Source organism: Myotis myotis, unplaced genomic scaffold (genome assembly GCF_014108235.1).
Source record: "Myotis myotis isolate mMyoMyo1 unplaced genomic scaffold, mMyoMyo1.p scaffold_m19_p_11, whole genome shotgun sequence".
NCBI classification, from domain to species: Eukaryota; Metazoa; Chordata; class Mammalia; order Chiroptera; family Vespertilionidae; genus Myotis; species Myotis myotis.
Window position 1 is genome coordinate 71,636,617 of NW_023416315.1, and position 25,812 is coordinate 71,662,428.

Genomic DNA, 25,812 nt, shown 5'->3' on the forward strand with positions numbered 1-25,812 from the left:
AGATGGTATTATACTTTATAGAAAACCCTAAAGATTCCACCAAAAAAAATACTACTAGAACTGACAAATGAATTCAGTAACGTAGAAGGATGCAAAATGAATATCCAGTTGCATTTTTATATGCCAATAATTAACTATAACTAAGAAAGCAGTCCAACACACAATTGCTTTAAAAAGAATAAAATACCTAGGGATAAATTTAACTAAGTGTGTAAAAACACTTGTACTTGGAAAATTATAAGACACTGAAGAAAGAAATGAAGAAAAAACAAATAAGTAGAAGCATATACCTTGTTCGTGGATTGGAAGAATTAACATCATTGAATTATCCATACTACCCAAAGCAATCTATAGATTCAGCACAATTCCTATCAAGATACCAATGGTGTATTTCACAGAACTAAAACAAATATTGCAAAAATTTATATAGTACCACAAAAGACTATATAGACACAGTAATCTTGAGAAAGGAGAATAAAGTTGGAGGAATCACATTACCTGATATCAAACTACTAAACCATTGTAATCAAAACAGCATTGTACTGGCATAAAAGCAAATATATAGATCGATGGAACAGGATAGAGAGCAAAGAAATAAACTCCCACTTTTTGGTCAATTAATACTTGAGGAAGGTGGCAAAAACATACAATAGGGTACAGATAGTCTATTCAATAAATGTTATTGGGAATATTGAACAGATACATGCAAAAAAATTGAAACTAGGTCACCTTTTTATACAATAAACAAGAATAAACTCAAAGTGGGTTAAAGACTTAAATGTTAAGGCTGAAACCATAAAAAAATGTCAGAGGAAACATAGGCAGTAATATCTTGGACATTTCTTATAGTAATATTTTTTGCTAATATATCTCTTTGGGCAAGGGAAACAAAAGAAACAATAGAAAATGGGACTACATCAAACTAAAATGTTATTGCACAGCAAAAGAAACCACCAATAAAATGAAAAGACAACCCACTGAATGGGAGAACATATTCACAGCTGATAAGGAGTTAATATCCAAAATTTATAAAGAACTTAAAAACTCAACACCAAAACAAGCAAACAAAAAAACACACAACAAAACAATCCAATTTTTAAAAATGGCCAAAGGACCTGAATAGATACTCCTCCACACAGGACATACAGATGGTCAACAGACATATGAAAAGATGCTCAACTTCACTAATCGTCAGAGAGATGTAAATTAAAACCACAGTGAGGTATCAGAATGGCAGCTATCTATAAATCAACAAACAAGTGTTGGCGAGAATGTGGAGAAAAGTGAATCCTCGTGCTCTATGGGTGGGAATGCAGATTGGTGCAGCCACTGTAGAAAGCATGGAGTTTCCTCAAAAAATTAAAAATGGAACTGCCTTTTAACCCAACAACCCCAATTCTGGGAATATATCCGAAGAAACCTGAAACACTAATTGGAAAGTATATACCTACCCCTGTGTTCATTGCAGTGTTACTTACAATTAGCCAAGGTCTGGAACTAGCCCAAGTGTCCATCCGTAGATGAATGGATAAAAAAAGCAGTGGTACATTTAAACAGTGGAATACTACTTGGCCATAAAAGAGAAGGAAATCTTACCTTTTGTAGTAGCATGGATGGACCTGGAGATTATTACGCTAAATGAAATAAGCCAGTCAGGGAAAGACAAATACCATGTGATCTCATATGTTGAATCTAATGAACAAAATAAACTGACAAATAAAATAGAAACAGAGGCATGGATACATGGAACAGACTGACAGCTGTGAGGGGGAGGGGGTTGTGGGGCTGGATAAAAAGTTGAAGGGATTAAGCAAACAAACAAACAAACTAAACCATAGACAAATAGACACAGGCAACAGGGCGGTGATAGCCAGAGGGAAAGGGGGGAAGAGGTAAGTGGAGGTTCGCAAAGGGGGCATAAAGAGGGATGGAAAGAGACTTTCCTTTGGGCAAGGTTGCACAAGGCAGTGTGCAAATGATGTTGTTTTGAGTGGTACACTTAAAATCAATAAAAAAGAAGGCATTAGCAAGAGTCAAATGCTTGGATACAAATACAATTAATAATCTAGTGTAATAAATATGATTTGTCCCATTATAAGTGTATTGAAGTTTCTCATTTATTGTGATCCCTTTAGTCAATTACTAGAGTACCAACCACCGGATGCATCTTTAAGACAGTTCTGGGGTACTAGAGCTTTGGAAATAAGTCCAGACTTTGCTCGTATTAGCTCTGTGACTGTTAGGAAAATTATTCCCATATTTTAAATCTCAGTTTACCATTTTGACAAATAGGGTGTAAATAGCTATCTTAAGGTGGTTGTCGGGATTTATTAGTAATGAGGCTGCATATGCAAACTCTAATAGTTAAAGCTAACGGTTTTCTGGCCCTTGTGATGTGCCAGATAGGGAGATGGGAACAAAATGTGGAAAAATATTAGTAATTGTGACAAGATTTTGTGCTAAGAAAATAATAGGTAGACTCCTAATTTAAATCGAGTGGATAGAGAGGACTGAATATGAATTTTAATATGTTTCTCTGGGAAATGATCATGAACTTGTAGAAATTGCAATTTGGAAGGTTGTTTTTTTTAAGCCTCATTTGGAATATCCATATACATTATTAAACTTGTGGAAAACACTTTAAAAAAATGAAGAAATTCTAAATAATAAAATGGTGCAGTGGTTCCCAGATGCTGCATAATGTTTATTATTAAAAAGACTTATCACCCGGCCAGAGTGGCTCTGTTGGTTGAGCATTGTCCTGTACACCAAAGGGAGGGCACATTCCTGGGTTGCGGGTTTGATCCCTGGCCAGGGCACTCTCACATCGATGTTTCTTTCTTTTCTCTCCCCACAACCTCTTTCGCTCTCTCTCAGCATGTCCTTGTGAGGATTTAAAAAAAAAAAAAAAAAAGACTTATTATAAGAACAAGCCTAGAGAAACTATAGTTAGTCCCAAAGTCTTTATTTTCATGCAGGTTTCTTTCGGTTTTTTATATGCCACTCTTTTCATTACATTTTCAGTAAAGGCACCATCAAAGGTGATATGTAAGAATTGGACCCTGTAAATGAAAGAGTAGATTTTGGAGAATTTCTGTCCCCAGTCCTCCAAATTGGATCACTTGTTAAAATAGCTGATCATTTGTTAAAAAAAAGACTGAATTTCATATCTATAAATTTGTTTAATAGCTAGGATAGTTTTCAAAGATTGGGCCTATAATTTTGCAGAGTTAATATATGTTAATGAATTTTTTAAATTCTTCTTTCTGTGCTTGTACAATGATTAGTGTCTCAAGCGAAGAATTACTTATAATTTTCTAAGTCATTCCCCCAAACAAGGCGTCCTATACTATGTTAGACTCTTTAATGGTAATACTTGCCATAGAGGCTATGCTGATGTTTTGTACCCTGCGTTCTGTATAATGTGCCCATTTTACAGTGGGAAACTGCTACTCAGCAGGTCAACACGACATTGGTTGTAATGGCAGAACTCTGATCTTTGGGCTCAGAGTCTACGTTTTTTTCCATTTTACCCTGCACCCTGGTGGCTGCTAACACCAAAGATGGGTTCCAATGCTTGGGAAGGAAGTCTATGTATCTCCCCTCAGGAGATTGTATCCATTAGGCTGATATGTTAGTGATCTATTGCCATATAAACAATACCCCACATTTTTTTTAAACAATGATTTGTTCCTATCATGGTCTTTGTGAGTTGGCTGAGCTCAAATGTACTAGTGGGAGGGACAGGGTAGAAGGAGGTTAGGCTGAGAAGGCTGACAAAGGTCAGATGATGGAGGACCTTGTGGGCCACAGCTTCAGGCAGATGCCAACTTTCTGGGGCTTCTAGGCCATTCTTTAAATATGGGTAGTTTGTCTTTCCTTAACTGGGAGAGATTGGTTAGGGTAAGTAATAGGAAGAATATAAGAGCAAAGAAAGTAGCCTAGGTGTATCAAGAGAGAAGTGGAAATCAGAAAGAATCTGAAAAGGCTGCTGCCAGTCAGGGTGAGAAGGCAGCTAAAGTTTCTTGGGCTGGTGGATGTTCATAAGTGAGCATTTGTTGTTATTGGTGGTATTGTTGTAACAAACGTGTGGAATTAAGTGTCAGTGTTAATCAAGAAATGTTTTGGTTGCAATTGACCGAAGCCAAATGCCCGCCTCCCCAAGGAATAGATTGGCTCATGTAACTGAAAAATCACAGGGATAAGTCTAGCTTTTAGGTGTGGCTAAACCCAAGGACTTAAGCGATGTCCGTCAGAACTCAGTCTCACCACGGTAGGCCCTGGCTTCTCTGAAACGCACAGTGGTAAAATTGGAGCATTACTGAACTCAAGGGGCTCACCACTTGGAGTGTTCTATTCAAAGTCAAGACGTGGTTGCTGCACATAGTTTTATTTTCTCCCAGCAACTAAAGGAGATAGGATTCATATCCAAAGCTCTGCTTCCCTGAAAGGGGGCTTAGCCATGCTTATATTCACTATTTAGTCAACTGAACATTGATTTCAGTTGGCTACATTTGCAGGGTTGGGTTCTTGTCAGACTCATCCTCCTTATAGCTGGTTTGCAAAATACAGTGCTACATTTTGACATGTAGCATGAACAGCATCAGTACGAATGGCCCAGATCTTGAGACCCTTGTCCTAACAGTATCTTCTGCAAGACTTACATTTATTAATCCTCTCAGTCAGTATTCATAAAGACCATTCTTAAAGAGAAACATGTAAGAGGGGAAAAACATGAAACTGTTACTGGTGAATCTGGAGGTCTTGGGGTGCCACGAGGAAAAGAATTTCCTGAGGCCCCCACGGGAGGAGTGGCTTTTGTGGAAAGCTTTACTGATGATGTAAAATTAAGGGGGGGTCCCCTCCAAGGTCCCATCTCTGTCCACCTTGTCTTCAGCAGGGGCACGGCCCAGAATTTATGTTCCATATTAAAGTATAGTCCAGTCCAGCGTCTGGCTAGCTTAGCTTGTGTTCCCAGCCGCAGTCCATTGCGTGTTGAGTCCACAAGGCTAGGGGCCATGCAGCTGCTTACGGCCACATGGCTGTGCTGTGGAGAGAGAACAGGCCAGCGCACTGGCAAGTGGGGGTCATGGAGCAAGAGAGAGCAAGCACAAACAAGAGCACAAGAGCAAGAGGACTCTTTCGGGGTTTTAACCTTCCAAGATTTCATGCACTCTAGCCCAGTGGTCCGCAAACTGTGGCTCGTGAGGCACATGCGGCTCTTTGGCCCCTTGAGTATGGCTCTTCCACAAAATACCGACTTCTGTGCATGGGCCACGAAGTTTCAATTGCACTGTACATGTGCACCCGCACGTGGCATTTTGTGGAAGAGTCACACTCAAGGGGCCAAAGACCTGCATGTGGCTCGTGAGCCGCAGTTTGCTGACCAGTGCCCTAGCCAATCTATTGTTCCCAGGCTAGTCTGACAGGCAGGCATTTTCACTGCATCACTCTGACTTTACTCCCGCTTTGTTCGATCCCTTCCCCCAGTGATCTGCAGTGGTTCCCTGGGGAAAGTGAAGCTGTGGCTACCTGGTGAAGCTGCCCAGATGACCATGCTTATCATGTCTGGCCTCCCGATTGCTCTATTCCTATTAGTAATACTAATAACTAGCTAATTATGACAGTTATAAAATATGTAGCAGCACTACACACCTATGAGAATGCCAAAATCCAAACGCTGACAATACTAAATGCTGGCGAGGATGTAGAGCAACAGGAAATCTCACTCATTACTGAAAGAATGCAAAATGATACAGCCACTTTGGCAGACAGTTTGGAGGTTTTTTACAAAACGAAACATACTCTCACCATTAAATCCAGCCGTCATGCTCCTTGGTAATTACCCAGAGGAGTTGAGAATTTATGGCCCACCCCCAAAAAAACCTGTATACAGATGTTTCTAGAAGCTTTTTTCATAATTGCCAAACTTGGACACTACCAACATGTCCCTCAAAAGGTGGAACATTAACCAGACGATGGAATATTAAGCAGTGCCAAAAAGAAAGGAGGTGTCAAGCCATGAAAAGACATGAGGAACCTTAAGTGCATATTGCTAAGTAAAAGAAGCCAAACTGCAAAGGCTGCCCGCTGCATGATTCCAACTATATGACATTCTGATGTAGGCAGAACAGGCACAGTCCAGGGATCCGTGGTTATGGCAGGAGTGAAGAGAGGGGGAAGGATGAACAGGTGGAGCACAGAGTATGTTCAGGGCAGCACATCTACTCTGTCTGATACTATAAAAATGGGTGTATGTCATACATTTGTCCAAACCCATAGAATGTACAAGACCAAGAGTGAACCCTAAGGTAAACTTGGACTTGGAGTGATTATGATGTGCCATTGTAGGTTTATCAGTGTGTCTTGTCCGTGTTAAAAGTAAGTTGTAACAAATGGAGCACTCTGGTGGTGGGTGTTGGTCATGGGGGACGCTGTGCAGGTGTAGGGGCAGGTGGTGTATGGGAAATCTCTGTACCTTCCTCTCAATTTTAATGTGGCTCTAAAACTGTTCTAAGAAAAGATTCTGAGAAAATTTAGCAGCAGGTCTTTGCTTGCTAATCCAAGAACATTGCTTGTGTTTAAAACGGGAAGTAGCAGGAGGAAGTAGGGGCATCAGTCTTGGTAATGCCTCCTGGAACCTCTCTTTCAGCCCAAACTTAGCGTGGGTAGTTTGTAAGTGCTGTGTTAGTGATCTCATCCTCTCTTCCTGAGAGCAGCAGAACTGAAGACTTGTCGTCGTGTCAGGCAACATGCTATGTATGCACTGTCCATTAATTATTTCTTTCAGCCTTACAGCAATCCTATGAGCTAGGTGTTATTATCTCTATTTTACACATAAGAAACCGAGGCTGAGAGTGGTTAGCAACTTGGCAGAGGTCAGAGAGCTAGGAAATTTTGGAGCCAAAATCCAAATCCAGGCAGTTGGCAACTAGGGTCTTCACTCTGGAATGAATTCTGTGGTTTTGCATCTCCAGAATCTCCAGTCCTTTTCCAGATGCTCAGCCAGACCCTCTAGCTTTAAGCAAGATGAGCCATGCACGTTCGTGTACTTATTTTTAACGTGGACAAGACACACTGATGATTCATTGTGCCCTCCTCGGGGCTCAGAGAGAGGATTGCTCCTGCAAACACTTCCCAAGGCAACCTTAGCAGCCCCTGTGGGAAGCTTGGTGGTCAGAGCATCCATCCACACATGGCAGCTGGCCTACTTGGGTTCAGAACTGCACCAAAGGACCTGAGCACCATAAGCCGTTTTCCTTTATTGATGCTAGCAATTATCTAAAGAGAGTAGGGAAATTAGAACACTATTGCATAACTGTGAGTCACCTCTAAATAAACAAGTAAAACCTGCATCTTTTGGCTTGCGTAGCTTTGGAAGGACCAGAATTCTTTTGTTTTGAGAACATAAGTAAACCCAACCTAGCACCTTCCTTTTCCTGTGTTCAAAACAACATAGATCAAATTATAAAAGCTCATCACTTCTTTAAAGCAGTACATTGAATGCCCTAGATGAGATTTCTCCAAATGTTAAGATGCATAAATTTATGGTCAACACTTTAAGAAGTAATGTTTGTTCATTTTTAACATTAACTTTATGACAGTTCTTTAATAAATTGGCATAGGTAAATAGTATTTTCTCCAAACTATGTGCTTACCCTGAAGTCTAACAACGTAACATTGAACTTTTAAATTGCTTTTCCTGAGGAAGAAAGGAGGCATCCGTTTGTTTAGATGTGTGTTTTATATAGTTTCCTAAATGGAGTGAATTACCAAAAAAAAATCTTAAGCAGTGACATAAAAAGACAATTAATTTAAGTTCCCGGTTAGGTCAGAATCAGATTGTTTTCTCTGATATTTGAAGGTATTGTATTGTGGATTCTAAGGTCATATCACATACCCGTAGCCAAGTATCTGTATAAAAACACATTCTGAAGTCACTCTATTTGACTGGTTGAGCCACCAGAAAATGTTAACCATATCTATCTACTTACCTATCTATATTTTTTGATAGTTTAAATGATTGAAAGTAAGCTGTATAAGGTTATGACTAGTCAATTTTTTCTTCCAGCTGGAAATTCTTAATCAGAACAGTCTATTTCGAAGCAGCAAAGCTGGTCATTAGCATTCAATACTAACAGTATTGATGTACATTTAACTTAATTTATAAAGAATTCATTGAGATTTTTTAAAAAAATATATTTTATTGATTTTTTACAGAGAGGAAGGGAGAGGGGCAGAGAGTCAGAAACATCGATGAGAGAGAAACATCGATCAGCTGCCTCCTGCACACTTCCCACTGGGGTTGTGCCTGCAACCAAGGTACATGCCCTTGACCCTTGAGTTTGCAGGCTGACGCTCTGTCCACTGAGCCAAACCGGTCTGGGCTCATTGAGATTTTTATTGTGTACTGGGCTCAGTACTCATAATGAACATGAGTATGGCCTGATATCTTTCCTGTAGTTTGCAGCCTAGTTTTTTTTGGAAGAAAGGAGAGAGAGACTTTCAAGCAGATACCTATGTTGTGGTGGAATAGCAAGTGTTCAGCCAAAGCTGTGTGCAAAGTACAGTGGTGGCACAGAGAGAAGGGGTTCAGCGTTGGGCTAGTCAGAAAAGGCTGTACAGAGAAAACAAACGAGAAAGTGGGTCTCATAGGAAGCGTACAACTTACGGCTGCTCACAGAGGTGTACAGCAGCATGGGAGGCTCGGGGCCTTGTACATAGTTTTGTAGTTTGAGCATGTTTTAAAATGTACCTAGGATTCTTTTCATCAGATATGGAAAGACACACAAACATGAAAATGACTGTTGTGAAGGAAGGTGTTTTTATACTCAGATCCCTAGAAACAGCAAGCACACCATTGCCACACAGGGCCATCGGGGGAAGCGCCAGGGTCAGCCAGGAGGTAGAGGGAGTGAGGCAAAGCCTTTATTGTGGTTTCCCAGTGAAGGAATGGCTAACTCAAGGTAAGCAGGTTTAGTTTGGCGAGGTTGAATAATTTCAGAAGGCTCCAGGATATAGGGACAGCCCCTGGTCTGGCCCTGGGTGGTTAGTCCTGGGGATAGTGGCTTGAAGTGTGAGTTTTATAAAGGGGTGCTTGGGCTCTAGATTGATTGGTTTGTACATGTAAGTCACATTCCCTAGAGAGTCATTTGCCGTCTAATCATCAGCTAGCGCTGGGAGTGTGTTTTTGCTATTGAGCCACAAAATCACACTAGGAGACCAGCATCAAGGGCTCCATGGGTATCGTCTAAGGTCAGGATATTCATCAGCACCTTGACATACTAAGAATCTACCCTAGGATTCATAAGCCCATCAGCCCATGTCTGAGGGAAAGGACCACAGATACATCAGAACACACTATGCATGGCTTCCCTGTTTCGTTTCTCTCACTCTTCAAGTGTGAGAACTGGGAAATAAGAATTGGAAATGAGAGTGAAAAATTAGAAATTCAAACACAAAGCCACTGGGTGGAATGTGGTCCTCATAGCTGGAAGGAGTAGTTTTGGTCAGAGTACTGTTTGTAGCAACTTAAAGATAAAAGGAAGTCCAGAGGGAAGAGAAAGCATAGATAGAATTAATTAACTTTAGAGACAAAGAAACAGTTTCCTGTGAGAAAGATAAGGGAAGGGACAGAATTTTGAGAGTGCTGAAAAAAAAAAAAAAAGATTACCAGTAGGATGAGGAAAGCAAGGTTGCATGTCATGAGGAGGACAAGGATGAGTTAGGACAGTGATGGCGAACCTTTTGAGTTCAGCGTGTCAGCATTTTGAAAAACCCTAACTTAACTCTGGTGCCATGTCACATATAGAAATTTTTTGATATTTGCAACCATAGTAAAACAAAGATTTATATTTTTGATATTTATTTTGTATATTTAAATGCCATTTAACAAAGAAAAATCCGCCAAAAAAATGAGTTTGCGTGTCACCTCTGACACGCGTGTCATAGGTTCGCCATCACTGGGTTAGGAGCATAAAGAAGTTTTGGAATGTCCACTGTGTAAGTAGGGACATGTAAGAGGATCGGACTCCTCCTCACCAATAGGATTCACTAAACCTGTAGAAGTCTTGGTTCCATGAGTCCAGATGAGTCTGTAGACTTCAAAAATGTATTGGCTTTAAAATATACTGTTCTGTGCTTTAACACTGCTCAGCCTTCTAAGAAAGCACAGATGGAAGATTCTAGATAGACCCAAACTTACAGTATCCTATATAATAAAAGCCTAATAATGCTAAGTGTCCAGTCATCTGGTCGGCCGTTCAACCAATCAAAGTGTAATATGCTAATGCTACGCTAAGGCAGCTCAGCTGCTTGCTATGACATGCCCTGACCACCAGGGGCAGATGCTCTAACCGGTAGGTTACCTTGCTGCTGGGGTCCGGCCAATTGTGACAGAGCGAGATGGGCCAGACATGCCCTGGAGCCCTTCCGAGGTCCCTCCCCAGCTAGCCAACCTCCTGTGTCCCTCCCTGGCCTCAATCATGCACTGGTGGGGTCCCTTGGCCTGGCCTGCACCCTCTCGCAATCCAGGCTGAGGGACCCCCCCTTTCCCTGCCCCACCAAGTGCATGAATTTCATGCACCAGGCCTCTAGTTGAGAAATAATGGTTTGAAGAAATAGCATCTAGAGACACATGAGCTCTACACTAGATGGAGATGAAAAGTGTTCTGTGGGAGGTACACTGAGGGAAAGGAAGGCACTGAGATATTTGGGTAGTTCTGATGGAGGCTGAGGATATGTGGATGTGGCGGAGAGTTCTAGTGAAAGCTGTGGGAGCCAAGGACTTTAAGAAATTGTGAGCTCTGATAATTTTGCTTATCCATATGATTCAAAGCCTCCTGAATAACTAAACTCTTAGATAAGCCATTTTGTTTTCTTTTTCTCTAAGGCTTTGAATTTAAAATAAAAATACAATAACCAGTAAATATTTTATCCACAGTTAGAATTATACCTTACCTTACCTAAACATCCATTACTTTAAAAAAAAACAAAAAAAACTTACATGTACAAACATCATTAGCCTTTTTCTTTGACCATTTGGTAATCTGGGCTATTAATCCCTAAGGGTAGTGCAAATATAAATTTCAGTTATGACCTTGTGAAACAGAGACAATCATTACTTATTCAATTCATTCAGACTGAAAGCTGTTTATTTCCTATGAGGAGCAGGCAGCCTCCAGGGCCATATATCCAGGGAAGAGGGTATTTATTCTACCGATGAGTTCTTTGTAATGAAGGAAAAACAGTCCAATACTGTTGCAAAACCATAGCTGTTTAGTGGCTTTCATTTCTTCCTGGGACTCTTCTCCCTCCAAGAAATGTTTCAGCTTTGGGGACAACGTTTCTCCCAGGGGCTGTAAGTTTGGATTTCCAGTTCTTCACTCTCATTTCTAATTCTTACTTCCTGGTTCTTCACACTTGAAGAGTGAGAGAAACAAAACAGGGATGCCATGCGTAGTGTGTTCTGATGCATCTGTGGTCCTTTCCCTCAGACATGGGCTGAGGGGCTTATGAATCCTAGGGTAGATTCTTAGTATGTCAAGGTGCTGATGAATTTCTTGACCTTAGACGATACCCATGGAGCCCTTGATGCTGGTCTCCTAGTGTGATTTTGTGGCTGAGTGGCATCATAGCAAAAACACTCTAACACAGATCACGTTTAGGAGGGATTTATTTGATTATTACCCTTTATGACATAAAGAGCAGCTGATTGCCTGTTGTACACTTCATGTGGTTGTGTGTGTTAAAAAAAAAAGTCTTTTGTTTGTTAGGGTCATTTTAACACTGGGAAATAATCTATAGTAATAAAAGGGTAATATGCTAAGTAGGGTGATGTCTTCCAGACATCCATCCAGACAAAGCCACAGCGGCTGCGAGGCCTGGGGCTCAGGCAGCCATGGGCTCAGGCAGCCGTGAGCCCTGGCGGCTGCAAGACCCGGGGCTCAGGCCTCGCAGCTGCCGTGGCTGGTAGTGGCAGCAGCAGCAGGGTGATGGGGCAGTGCCTTCCCCTGATAAGCCGGTCGCCTCCTGCAGAGGAGTGGGCCTAAGCCATCAGTAGGACATCCCCTGAGGGCTCCTGGACTGTGAGAGGGGGCAGGCCAGGCTGAGGGGACCCCCCTCACCCCCGCAGTGCACGAATTTTCATTCAGCGGGCCTCTAGTAATAAAATAAAGACTATTACTAATACTAAATTAGGTTCAGAAAGAAATATTTTGGCAGTTCTACTTTTAATTTTTTGAGGTAACTCCGTACTGATTTCCACAGTGGCTGCACCATTCTGCATTTCCACCAATAGCGCATGAGGATTCGCTTTTCTCCACATTCTCACTAACACTAGTTTGTTGATTTATTGATGATAGCCATTCTGACAGGTGTGAGGTGATACCTCGTTGTGGTTTTAATTTGCATTTCTTTGATGATTAGTGAAGTTGAGCATCTGTTCATAAGTCCATTGACCATCTGTATGTCCTCTTTGGAAAAGTGTCATTCTACTCTTTTGCCCATTTTTAAATTGGAATGTTTGGGGTTTTTTTGGTGTTGAGTTTTATAAGTTCTTTATAAATTTTGGATATTAACCCCTTATCAGATGTATCATTGGTGAATGTGTTCTCCATTCAGTGAGTTGTCTTTTCGTTATGTTGATGGTTTCTTTTGCTGTGCAAAAACTCATGACCCAGCAATTCCACTTACAAGAATTTATCTGAAGAAACCATAAACACTAATTCAAAAGAATATATGCACCCCTGTGTTCATTGCAGCATTTTTTACAATAGCCAAGATTTGGAAGGAGCCCAAGTGCCCATCAGTAGATGAGGGAATAAAAAAGCTGTGGTACATTTACACAATGGAATACTACTCAGCCATAAAAAGGAAAAAAATTTTACCCTTAGTAACAGCTTAGATGGACCTGGAGAACATTGTGCTAAGTGAAATCATCCAGTCAGAGAAAGACAAATACCATATGATTTCACTCATATGTGGAATTTAATGAACAAACTGAACCAACAAACAAAATAGAGGCAGACTCATAGGTAGAGCAGGCAGGGGGGTGTTAGGGGAATGGAGGGATTAAGCAAAAAAAAGAAAAGAAATAACTCATGAACAACAGTGTGGTAATTTTAGGGGGAGGGAGGTGGGTAGAGGTGGAAGAGGGCTTAGAAAGAACTTATGGTGATGGAAAAATATTAAATTAAATCAAATTAAAAATTTTTTTAAAGAAAATTATTTTGGAAATAGCCTATTAAGATTTTTCCTTCAATAAATTGATTTTTTGGGTCATTTGGGGGGACTTTTCTGTTGATACTTTTATTTCTATGTAATGGAGTAGGAATAGTTTCTATGGATGCTAGGCTTAATGTCAAGAAAGTACATATAATTAGTTACTTCTTAAACACAGCTGCAAGTATCCATGTGCCTGGTACCAGTATATAAAAATAGACTATACAGGCAAAACAGTCTGTGCATTAACTTCCAAGCGCGGGATTATTTTAGAGGAGTCTTCTGAGTGCATGGCTGTACTGCGTCAGCTCAGCCAACTCTCATGATGCCTCATATGTACCCTGACAGATCCTCTTTTAGGAATTCTGATGTGCAGTTAGGTCAGTTGGTATGAGTGCGGGGCTGTGACCAGGGCTCTGGATGTGATTCCCATTTGAAGCATTTACTTTAGCACCGAGGCAGTAAAATTGCACTTGAGTCCTTTCCTGCTGGCTAGCCCCATGGGACAGTCACTCACAGGAATGGATGACAAGCATGTCTGGACACACCATTCCTAGTCCTGTTGCTCCTGGGGATGTCCTCTGAGACATTTCAGAGCATCATCCGATCTTGTGGACAAAGCGAGGGCGTTTGGAGGAAAAGGACATCTGAATGGTAACATTATCTGCCCTGGCTGAGGGACTGTGACCACAGGCTTTAGTTCTGTGTAACTTCTCTGGAGCTGATCAGAGTTTGAGAGCTTATCTGGTTTTGGCAAAAGGCTGATGACCTTAGTCCAGTGGTTCTCAACCTTCTGGCCCTTTAAATACAGTTAGTTCCTCAAGTTGTGACCCAACCATAAAATTATTTTCGTTGCTACTTCATAACTGTGATGTTGCTACTGTTATGAATCGTAATGTAAATATCTGATATGCAGGATGGTCTTAGGCGACCCCTGTGAAAGGGTCGTTCGACCGCCAAAGGGGTCGCGACCCACAGGTTGAGAACCGCTGCCTTTGTCCCATCCTAACTAAATTTGTTATTTCACTGTCCTTGTGTTCTCCAGGAATATTAACGGGAGACGAGGGATATTCAAGGAAAAAAACAGATGACTTCAGGAGCTGCTCCAGAATAGAAGGGGGTGGAAATGGCAGGGTGCTGCTCTCCTTCCTGCAGCAAATTCCAGGGAGCGCCGTCATGTGCTGCCTACACAGAAGAGCGGTGCCATCTGGTCCGAGGCCATGGCGTCTTTTAGTGTGAAAGTGGGTGGCATTGCTTGGACAATAGAAATTGGATTCTTACAAGGATAGACTTTAAAACCACAGTTCAGGTTTACTCTTCAGAAATTGATCACAGCCAGTCATAAATCATGCTGGAGACTCAGGAAATGATTACCCTTCATCTGGGCCTGAACTCCTTTGGAGGATACGCCACTTTTCACTGTTTCATAATGTATAACACATGTTTACAGTGTTCTGTAATTTATCCTCTATTACAGACTAGTTAAGTACTCCCCATTCTGCTCACAAATGCCCAGCAGAATAAAGAAGGCAAGGCAGCTGGTTGCTGAAAAGATGGCCCATGTGTAGACCTTGCTTGGATAAATGATGAAATGTAAAAAGAAAGTCCAGCAGAAACACAGATAGTTGAGCATTTTTACTGATGTGAACCAACACAAACAGGCCTTGATAAATGACCAGTTTTATATTAATAATACCAGCTAACCTGTGCACCACAGTTGATGGTTTACAAAGCATTTTCACAGCTATCCTTGCCTCAAATACAATAAAGGAAGACAAGTTTGCATGATCGGAAATAGCTTCTTACCCTGTTCCTGCAAATGACACTTGATCTCTCTGTTCCTTGAAAAAGATCAGCTCTCACCTTTTGCCTAATAGGTCCCTGTGCCTCTGACTTGACTTAAGAATAGCTTAGGAGTTTCCAACCCCCAGTTCACACATCTGCAACCTGTCCCAGGGACACACATCTTTATTGAAGGCATATGATGAAGTTACCCTCCAGGGACTGTGCCTCTTCCCAGGCATGCCCTGTGATCCGTGTAGCACATCTCTCTTAGCAACTGCAGCCATTTTCTGGTTTGCTGTGGGGCGTAGCAGCAGGTAGGCATTCAAGAACTGGGGAACATTTAATGGTGGTAAAAATTGCTGGCAGGGTTTGAATAAAGACTGCTTCCAAACCATTGGCATTCCTTTTCCCTTGATTGTTGCTGATAGCAAGTAAATCCTTTCAGCTGGTGGAAGGTGAGAGTGGTAAGATCTTTCTATGTTCTCCAGATGCTCAGCAGTTCTTGTGACTGGTGAGCTACTCTTCAGTGTCCAAGGTTGGAGTGGGGAGGTAGGGGTTTGGGGGGAGGGCACAGCACCAAGAGCAAAACTGTCTCCATCATTCTCTCTTTGTGTCCTGGGAACTTTTCATTTTAATTAAAATAACTTATATTTCCTGCTGCTATAAAAGGGAGCATATTTAAAAATTTTCATTACAACCTCTGCCCCCAGAAATCATCTGTTATATTATCCCCACTAGACAAGAGACTGCTTTTAATTCTTTGTTTTTCACTTTTTAATTAGCGTGTGGGGATGCTTATGTTAACACTGTTAACACATTTCAAGTCACAAATAAGTAGATATTTCTGAATTTACCATGTTAGCGAACTACATTGTTCCTGAAATATTGAAGCATTTCAAGGAAGCTATGTGGCATTTTTTTTTAATTTTTTTTTTAGGTTTGGTTGGTTATGGATAACCGCTTATATGTTCATTTTTAGGAAAGATGTTTAATGCTGTTTTTTCTTTCTTGGTATGACTTAAAACTCCTAGGTGATTAAAGCCAAATAAGAAAATACTTCTGTGCAGTCATGATGATGTGAATAACACGCAGGTGGGGGAGAACCTGTCTGGGGATTGTTAGAACACGCATTCGGTCCAGCACCTGTGAAGGGGTGTCTGCAGAATCCCTCTCAGAGTGCTTGGCACAGGACTCTTCAGCCCCCACAAGTGGCCATTGCTTCTCTATACAATATGTGACCACTCAACAAAAGCCTGTATTTCAAACATTTATTTTAAAAATCAATGAGCAAGTCAGTTCTACTCTCCTTTTAATCATTGCAAACAAGTTTTCTTTCACATGTTCTAAGTCATCTTTTTACCAGGAGCTGTTATTTTGCTGGTTCACTATAATGTCACGAAATTTGATATGTTTCTGATGGGGTTACTTATTTTGTTGGAAAAGTCTGCCAATTTACTCAGTATCTAGAAGCTTTAGAAAACTTAGCATGAAGCATATGACTTAGAAGTTCAGCAAATGAAGTACATTTATGTTAGCGCCACAAATAGAATATTTATCCTGAAAATTCACCCCGAAAGCTCCAAATTACACCCATTATTAATGGCAAAGCTTCTAAAGTTAATGGCATAACAGTGTCTTCTTTCTCTACATGTGGTGCTTCAGAACACATCATTTGATTTACATTAGAACTGATTTTATGTATTAAAGGGTGTTGTTGAAATAGGATTCTGTAATATTTTGTTCTAAGTCTTTGCTTTTTGCTCTGTAATCCTTTTAAAAAAAATCTCAAAAGAATTTATTATTTATACTAGAGGACCAGTGCACGAAATTCGTGCATGGGGGTGGGGGGTGGTGTTTCCCTCAGCCCAGCCTGCACCCTCTCCAATCTGGAACCCCTCGAGGGATGTCCGACTGTCCAGGCCTAAACGGGCAGTCGGACATCCCTCTCACAATCCAGGACTGTTGGCTCCCAACCACTCGCCTGCCTGCCTGCCTGCCTGCCTGATTATCCCTAACCGCTTCTACCTGCCAGCCTGATCACCCCCTAACCACTCCCCTGCCAGCCTGATCAACGCCTAACTGCTCCCCTGCTAGCCCCAACTGCCCTCCCCTGCTGGCCCGGTCACTCCTAACTTCCCTCCCTTGGCAGCCCGGTTGTCCCTAACTGCCCTCCCCTGCCGGACTGGTCACCCCTAACTGTTGTCCCCTGCAGGCCTGGTTGCTCCCAACTGCCCTCCTCTGCTGGCCCGGTCACCCCTAACTTCCCTCCCCTGCAGGCCTGGTACCCCCCAACTGCCCCCCCTGTAGACCTGGTTCCCCCCAACTGCCCTCCCTTGCAGGCCTGATTGTCCACAACTGCCTTCCCCTGCTGGCCTGATCCCCCACAACTGCCCTCCCCTGCTGGACATCTTGTGTCCACATAGGGGTGGCCATCTTGTGTGTTGGAGTGATGGTCAATTTGCATATCACCTCTTTATTAGGTAGGATTTTCTCTACCCATGGGTGTCATATTCACATGTGTTTCTGTAACTGTTGGATGATGATGAGTTCATTTCCACCCACGGGCATGTTGATTCTTCTCTTGTGTAGCGATTCATGCGTGCACCCACAGTGCTTGGCCTCCTGCATACACAGAGGGGGCTCTAGAATAATGGACCTTAGAAGCACAGCCTTTTTCCCTTAAGGGAGGTGATGCAATAGGAGAGACAGAAGAGTAGTACACGCATGGGCACACACCTGAAAATGATCTCCCAGCACACTACAGGCTTTGCAGACTTCTCCTGGGGGCTCTTAAGAATATGGAGACTTCGGCCCTGGCATCTGATCCCCAACTTGCCATTTCTGTGACATAATCTAAAGGATATAAAAATAGGCAAAGACAAGCCAGAAAGAGTGTCATCAGTATTGAAATGATAGCTATCACTGCATGTTCATGGTCGTCCAAGCACAGCCAAGTGCCTTACATGCATTATTTCTTTAATCCTTCAAAACAACAAGAACAACAAAACCTTGGGTTAGGTAGCTGTTATCCTCATGGAACCAGTGAAGGCCCAGGAGAATACAGTAATCAGCCTAAATTTACATAACTTGGAAGTGGCAGCGTCTGTATTCAAATGCTTTGCAGGGCTGTGGCTCTAACTTCCTCTTCTTCTCAGCTGAAAGGAACACAGCCATGTAAATTGGCATCAGTCTGCCCACTGAATCCCTTTAGGAGAGAAGCATATTAATGGCAACCAGCTGAAAAGTTAAATATATTCGAGGAGACTCTACCTGCCCTGCTTATGGATAAACACCAGATATGGGTTGGCTCCTACTGGTCTAAAGATGGAGTAAACAGGATAAAAAGAAAAAGAAGAAGAAGAGGAGGAGGGGGAGGGGGAGGGGGAGAGGAGGAGGGCCTGGGAAAGAATTTGCAGCCTAGAAAAAGGAAAATGACCTAACACTTAAGATGCAAGGAAACAACCTACATCTGACAAAATTATGAGAAACAAATTTTAGAAAGTAATTTTTAGATAGCATCTGCTTTGTGTCTTAAAATTCAAGGAAGCAGACTCTGAAGTGACTGCATGGTGGGTAAGCCATATTGTGATGAAGAGAGAAGACTGTCTGCAAAGCCGAGGAAAGCAAGCAGAGAAGGGGGCAAGATCCTGGGGGCAGAGTGCTGGAGTGCATCCTCGGTCCGCCACTTCTAGCCATACAGCCTTGGACAAACCCTTGCCCTCTCAGTGCTTCAGTGTCCTTCTCTGCAGTGTGAGACTACCTGCCTAATAGGGTTATTATAAGAATTTAAAATGAACTAGGAGAATCGAAGCATATATTAAAGTAACAGTGAAAAATCAACACCATTAAAAAATTGAATCCAAAACAAAATTAAGATCTCCCAGAATCCAGAGGAAAGGAATAAAGTGATAGAGTAGGAAATAAGATTTCGTATATATATGTGAAAAAAATATACATACACATATATACATATACATAGACATATACATACACACACACACACACACACACACACACACACACACACACACACAAGAGAAAATGGAGGTCCACTAGGAGAGAAATTGATGTTTTTGAAAGAGACTGGAACAAATGGAATGATGGATGCTGCAAACAAAATGTAGCAGAATCTTTTGATTAAAAAGGCTACAGGCCAGAACAATTCCAGCCAACACTGGGAATAACCTTAAATGTTATATATTTTAAGGGTAGAAAAAGAATTGATTTAATTAGGTGGAAAAGCAGAAGGCTTACCTGAAGGCGAGAAAAGTTTGCCTGGCCTCAGCCTTCCTTGCTCCTGTGCACTATGTAGAATGCCGGACACAGGTGACTGAACAATACATATTCCTATGGAAGGATACCCCCTCAGAATGTTTTTACCCAGACAAGGTGGCGTTCATGTAAGAAGGAAAGAAAAATCATCCTCAGAATGACAAAGGTACAAAATATTTGAATCCAAAAACTGCTTGAAAAATAAATGATCTAAAGACTTACCTAGTTAGAAGTCAGCATAAAAATAAATAATGGTATAAAAATGCAAAGAGGAGCAAGAAATTGGTTATTCGTTCTTATCCTTGGCTTGGGCATCTAAGTGCTTAGGAGCCTCTTGGTAGATTTAGCAATTGAGTGTTGGACAGAGCTGAGTGTGTGGGGTTACACAGGTGATCCTGATGAGCAGGCAGGATTGGGAACCACTGCTCTACCAATTTTAATAAAATATGTACTGGACATAGATAACGGGAAAAGTGGGGATGTTGTCAAGGATATATAAAAAGGATCCCTTTATTAAATTTATGCTAACAGGTTTGAAAATATCAAACTTTTATAAGATATATAAAAGCAAATTCTAATAAATAAAAATGATTATTTCCCAATAGTAGGACTCAATTTTATGAAAATGTCTTCTTTCTCCCAATGTGTGTCTAATTTATACATAATTTCAGTCAAAATTATAATTGCTTATTCTTAGAAGTTGATAAAATAAATTGAAATTTTATCTACAAGAATGAGCTGGTAACTTAGCAAAGAAAGTTTTGGAAACTGATATTGTAAAGAAGGCTTGTCCTACCAGTTGGTAGCATTTAATAACACAAAGTATTTGTACTAGTGAATTATGAATAGAAAGATAAAGGACACAGATAAAAAACAGGCCCCATATTACAGAAATAAAAAGGACAACTCATCACAAAGACATAATTGCTTATGTGAATAGTGACAAAACCTCAACATGTATGAAACAAAAATCAACAGAATTGAAGGGAGAAACAGACAATTTCATAAGCATAAGATTTACTATCTCCATCAGTTGTTCATAAACAACTAGTAGTTGATAGTAAAAACAAAATACGAATAACATTATCAATCATCTTAAATAACTGACATTTGTATTTGTATAATGTATTCAGTGACCGCAACAGAATTAAATGAGAAATCGATACAATAAGCTATTGAGGAAAGCTCTAAATATTTGGGATTTTTTGAAAAACATTGCTCTGTAATTCATATGTCAAACACAAAATCACAAGGAGCTCAGAAAATAATTTGACCTGAATGGCAGCAAATACAGAGCCACTACTTCTACTCTCAGAAGAGCCAAATGTGTGTATCTTGCACTTTGTAGTAAAAGTTAAATGTCAATCTCTATTTGCAAAGAAAATCATTGGCAGTTTTGCGTTGATGATCCTGAACACAATTCAACATTTCCAGCAGAAAAAAAAATTGCCCACATTTGACAATGTCACATTGGGACTATCAGTTAAAGTTAAAACAAAACCAAACCCAGCAAAACATACACACAACTGTCTCACACTGGTTAAAAAAAAGGATTAAATATTTTCTGACCATAAAATTTATTTAAACTGGTAATAGGGCCATGATTTAACCTATTTATCAAAAGTTTGCTCTGATTTAAGAGGAGCCTACGTGATCAAGAAATGGCTTGAATGTGTTAAAAATATTGTACATCATAAAATAGGTTGGATGTATGAGTAGACATCAAGTAATTATAATTGGCTGTTAAAATATAAGTTTCAGCAGGGGACCCATAATGATAAATATCGGATCCTAAAGTGAGGACAAAGATACAAAATTTCCCGGAGAAATTTTGAAATCCAGTTTTGATTTTTAAAGTCCTTTCCCACATCCTATATAATAAAAGTGTAGTATGCAAATTGTTTCCTCTACCAGGAGTTCTTCCAGGAGTTTGACCAGGGGGCGGGACTGGCTGGGGGAAGGGAGAGAGTACCTGGCCAGCAGGTGCCAGCCACTAGGGACCCTACCAGTGCATGAATTTCATGCACTGGGCCTATAGTTGAGGGAATAAAATAATCTAGATGCCGGAGATTAAAGAGAAAAGTTCTTATGAAAGAGCTTTTCTTTGGAGAGAATTGTGCTGAGTCCTGCCCCATCCAGTTGCTTCTCCCTTCATTTCAAGTTGAGAGAAAAGGACTTCAAGGACACAAGTTAATGACTTAAATTTTCCCTGAAGGCCTTGGTAGTCTGAATGAAGGTGGAGATGAAAAGCGGGAATCCGGTAGAAATGCCAGAATGGTGATTTCAATGGCCATCTTGAACTGCCAGATTTTGTTTAGATGAAGATTCATGAGTGTTTCCTGTAGACTACGTTAGGCCATGGGCATCAAAGAGTCGAAATGAGATTGATTCAGGCCCTATTTAATAGAGGAGTCTGGAGAACATGGGACCTCAGCCCACTAAAACTGCTTTCTAGATGTTATACATAGGAATGTGTGCAAGGCTAGCTTCATAGGTGTGCAACCTATGTCATGGCAAAGGGCATGCACTTGGAAGGGGCATGTTTGGTTAAATGGTGTGCTGCTACCATCTTGAAATACTTAATTTCTTTAACAACTTTGTGTTTTAATTTTTTACCGGACCCCGGAGATGATGTGTCCTGCCCTAAATGTATGACCTACATTAGGAAACTATGGATGAAGGGACCTCAGCAGTGGGAGAAGGCGTGGTCCTCTAAAGTTACCAAGCGCTCAGAGGGGAAGAGTAGTCTTTAAATATTCACCACCTTCGTTGGTAAGGCTAGCGAACCAGTCAGGTGGAATGTTCCTGCTCCTCTCACCTCCATCTTCACCATCTACCTCCAGTCCTTTCCAACCCCGAGAGGGCTAAAACACTTGGAAAGGGCGAGCAGATTTGGATAAAAAGAGAGCGGTTTTCATAACTCTCCCTTCCCAAGTGGTGCATGTTAAACCTGCTGCAGAGCCTAGCCGGCTGGGGGAAGGGAAGCTGGTTTAGCACTAAGCTGGATATTCTGATAGCCAAAGGGAGACTGCTTTGTGTCTTAAAGTGACTATAAGACTTGTATTAGGTAAAAAATAATTGGAAAAACCATGGGGCTTTCTTAGGTTTTCATCCAGGGCTAAGGGATGAGTTACTTACATTAATACAAATTAAGAAACAAGTGAAAGACAAAATGAAACTTCTTTTGAAATTGCATCTCTGAAGTGATTCTTATTCGGTGTATTGATTACATAAGAATCTAGAAATATCAAATGTTTTTTGATTCATAAACCATGTTAACTTTTAAGTTTCAAATGATGCTCTGAAAGCCAGCTTAGATTTAATGGTGAAATTGAACTTCTTGTAAACAACATCTCCTAACTGATGTAATTTGGTAACAGGAAAAAACAATGCCATTTGCACTTGTGTTTGTCTAGTTGTTGGCTCTCTGACAGTGGTCTGAAAACGAAAAGTTTAGTTCAAAGTGATTGCTTCCAAAGTGAGGAAATGTATGTAATACATCCTTAAAACACGCTTAACATTTTGACAGTTAAACTTGATTTATAATAAAGTAATTTCATTTTCCACTAGCAGTGACATAGAATAAATTTTTCCTGTGGGCTCTTCTAAATGACCTGAGTTGGGAAAATGTGGATAGTTTTCAATATATTTCTACTGCTATTTCCAATTTTATGTGAAGACTGTTGTAGGGTAATTATCTAAAATTGCATTTAGTGCCATTTGGATGTGCAATTAACTTTGACACTGATAGACTGACAGAGTAAAATGAGGTTGCATTCTTTCCTGGGATTCTATGAGCTATATTTTAATGCCCTTCAATGATGAGATATTTACATCTTCTTAAAAAGATACGTACTTTTTAGAATTGATTTGAGAGAAACAGAGGAAGGGAGAGAGACAGAGAAGGAAAAAGAGACAGACAGAAACAGAGAGAAACAATGATTTGTTTTTCCAGTTATTTATGAATTCATTGGTTACTTCTTATATGTGCCCTGACCAGAGATCAAACCTGTAACCTTGGTGTATTGGAATGATGCTCTAATCAACTGAGGTACCTGACCAGAGCAAGATATTTACATCTTCTTAAATTTTCTGGAGTCTTTTTATTTTTAAAAATATGTTTCCATTGATTTTGTTTTTTTTGGAAAGGAAGGGAGAGGGATAGAGAGATGGAAACACTGATGAGAGAGAAACATTGATCGGTTGCCTCCTGCACTTTTCCTTTTGGGGGTTGAACCTGCAACCTGGGCATATGCCCTGAGCAGGAATTGTCCTGGTGACCTCTTGTTTCATAGGTCAGTGCTCAACCACTGAGCCACACCAGCCTGGCTCTGGAAGTTTTTTATAATTGTTCAAACTTTACAAAAGAGATAGTCTAATAAAAGTTATTTCACCATTATTAGTAGTGTATGTCTTTTCTCTGTAGTTATATCTTTTGCATGTTGTGAATGTTGTGGATTTTTGACTAAAAAATTTCATGATGTAATTTCTTTTTTGGCAAATATCCTTATCAATTCTTTCTGGCTATACAAAACTTGTAGGAGATTTATATTTTGTGACTTGGTAAGTATTATGTGAAATATAACATATGAATGTAATAGAGATAATTTTATTTTTGAACTTTTGGTAAAACTTATTTTAACTGTTGATCTTTCTAATTTTATTTTAAATTAGGGAAGGCTGCACCTAAAATTCAGTTCCTTGAAGGAGTGGACATCATAGGAAAATATATATTTGTATTATTTGTAATTTAAAAATCAATTTAAAAGTACTGTAGACGGCAGCGGCATGCCAGACTATCAGGGGTTGGGGACACATTCCCCTCCCGTCTTGCTCACCGCCTGACATCACACTTTAGCCATTACTCAGAACAGTTGTGAATACCTTTTGGAAAAGTAATCACAAAACCTTCTTATAAATATCTTACCGTTTTATTTCTTCAGTGCATTCCTCTGATTTTGTTTTAGGCTCGCAGGAAGGAGGTGTTTGTCCAGGAACGCTATGGAAGATTTAATTTAAATGACCCGTTCCTGGCTCTGCAGAGAGACTACGAAGCAGGTGCTGGTGATAAAGAGAAGAAGCCAGTCTGTACCAACCCCCTCTCCATCCTGGAAGCAGTCATGGGCCACTGCAGAAAAATGCAGGAAAGGATGTCCGCACAGCTGGCTGCTGCTGAGAGCAGACAGAAAAAGGTATTGAGACTTTCAAAAGGTCATTTCCCCCAAAATACGGTGTAGAAGGCAGAAATGATCTCTGAGGTTATCCTTTGTTCTTAAATATTGTATTTTCAGGAAGAGTTGGAATAAGTACTTAGAAATGCAAAATTCTGACCAATTCTGGTGGTGGTTTTGAAATATCACTCAAAATTAAACAAACAAACAAACAAGCACAAAACACTAAACCAGAAAGGATGTCTGATAAAGAAATTATGTTTCCCATTAAGGTGACTTAAATACTTTCTTTAAAATAATAATTTTCCTTCTTTGAATTTCTCTTTTCTACTGCTATAAGACATGTTTAACTGCTAGGTAGGTGATCTAGTAATGCAACCAGGAAGGACTCTGATCATATGTGGTAACCCCAACTTACTTTATCCAGCTTCTGTCTCAAATATTTATTTAAAATTAAAAATCGCTTAAATTATTTCTTTGGAAAGTGAAACTAGCATGAAAAGAAGTAGAATGAAAGTTTGCGTGCAATCTCACTACATGTCATCGTGAAGTCCTGGTTAGTCTCAGACTCGCCTCTGGGATCTGATAGCTGTGTATGCTGCAGACCCCCAGGCTCCTGCTCACTCACATGCCTTTCATTTAAACCAACTTCCTCCCCACCCCGAGCCTCCCCTACCAGCACACACTTGTTTATTGTTCATGAGTAGATGCTTCAGAGTCCTGAGTGATAAAAGCTTACTATCATCAGCCATGCGGAAATAGAAGTTTCAAGTTTGTCCTTCCAGTATACAGACAAGCTATGAATTCCCTTTACAAAAGAGAGTGAGGAAATTGTAGAAGCTAATGATGTCTAGTGTAATTAGAATTAAGAGCAGTATGTTCTTTCAACCATCATTAAAACATAAAATGTTTCTATTTGTCCTTTTCAGAGAACTTGTTATAGCTTACATGTAACACCTGCTTGATAATCAACCTGAATGCACCATATTGTAAATATTTATGATACTGTCATTGATGTGTATGTCTTTTCTCTGTAGTTATATCTTTGCATTAACATATGCATGCCAGTGTTCTGGGGTGGGGGTTGAGTAAAAGCAAACACTTTCATCAGGATGTCAAATAGTAAGAAAATAAAGCACTGGGTAAATTAGTAAAGAAGAAGGAATTGAAGGCTTTCCATGGATGTGAGGTGGAATCAAACAGTTTTACTGAGGACGCTGCAAACCCTCTACAAAACCCAGCAGACAACCACTGAGGCCTCTGGAAATTGTCAAAAATCCCCACAAACCACATAAGCAAGAGTTAATATATTTTAGCTGATGTCACTGAAGCTCATTTGTATTTCTTGGATGATGCACATTTC

The 25,812-nt window shown here is 40.4% G+C and overlaps 1 protein-coding gene across 1 annotated transcript in view; it reads left to right on the plus strand.

Annotated features, from left to right (window-relative positions):
• Positions 1-25,812, plus strand: part of CTTNBP2 (cortactin binding protein 2) — a 177,701-nt gene that overhangs the window by 39,668 nt on the left and 112,221 nt on the right. The window contains 1 exon segment of the mRNA XM_036328864.1: positions 24,246-24,470. Within this exon segment, the coding sequence (XP_036184757.1) occupies positions 24,246-24,470 (225 nt within the window).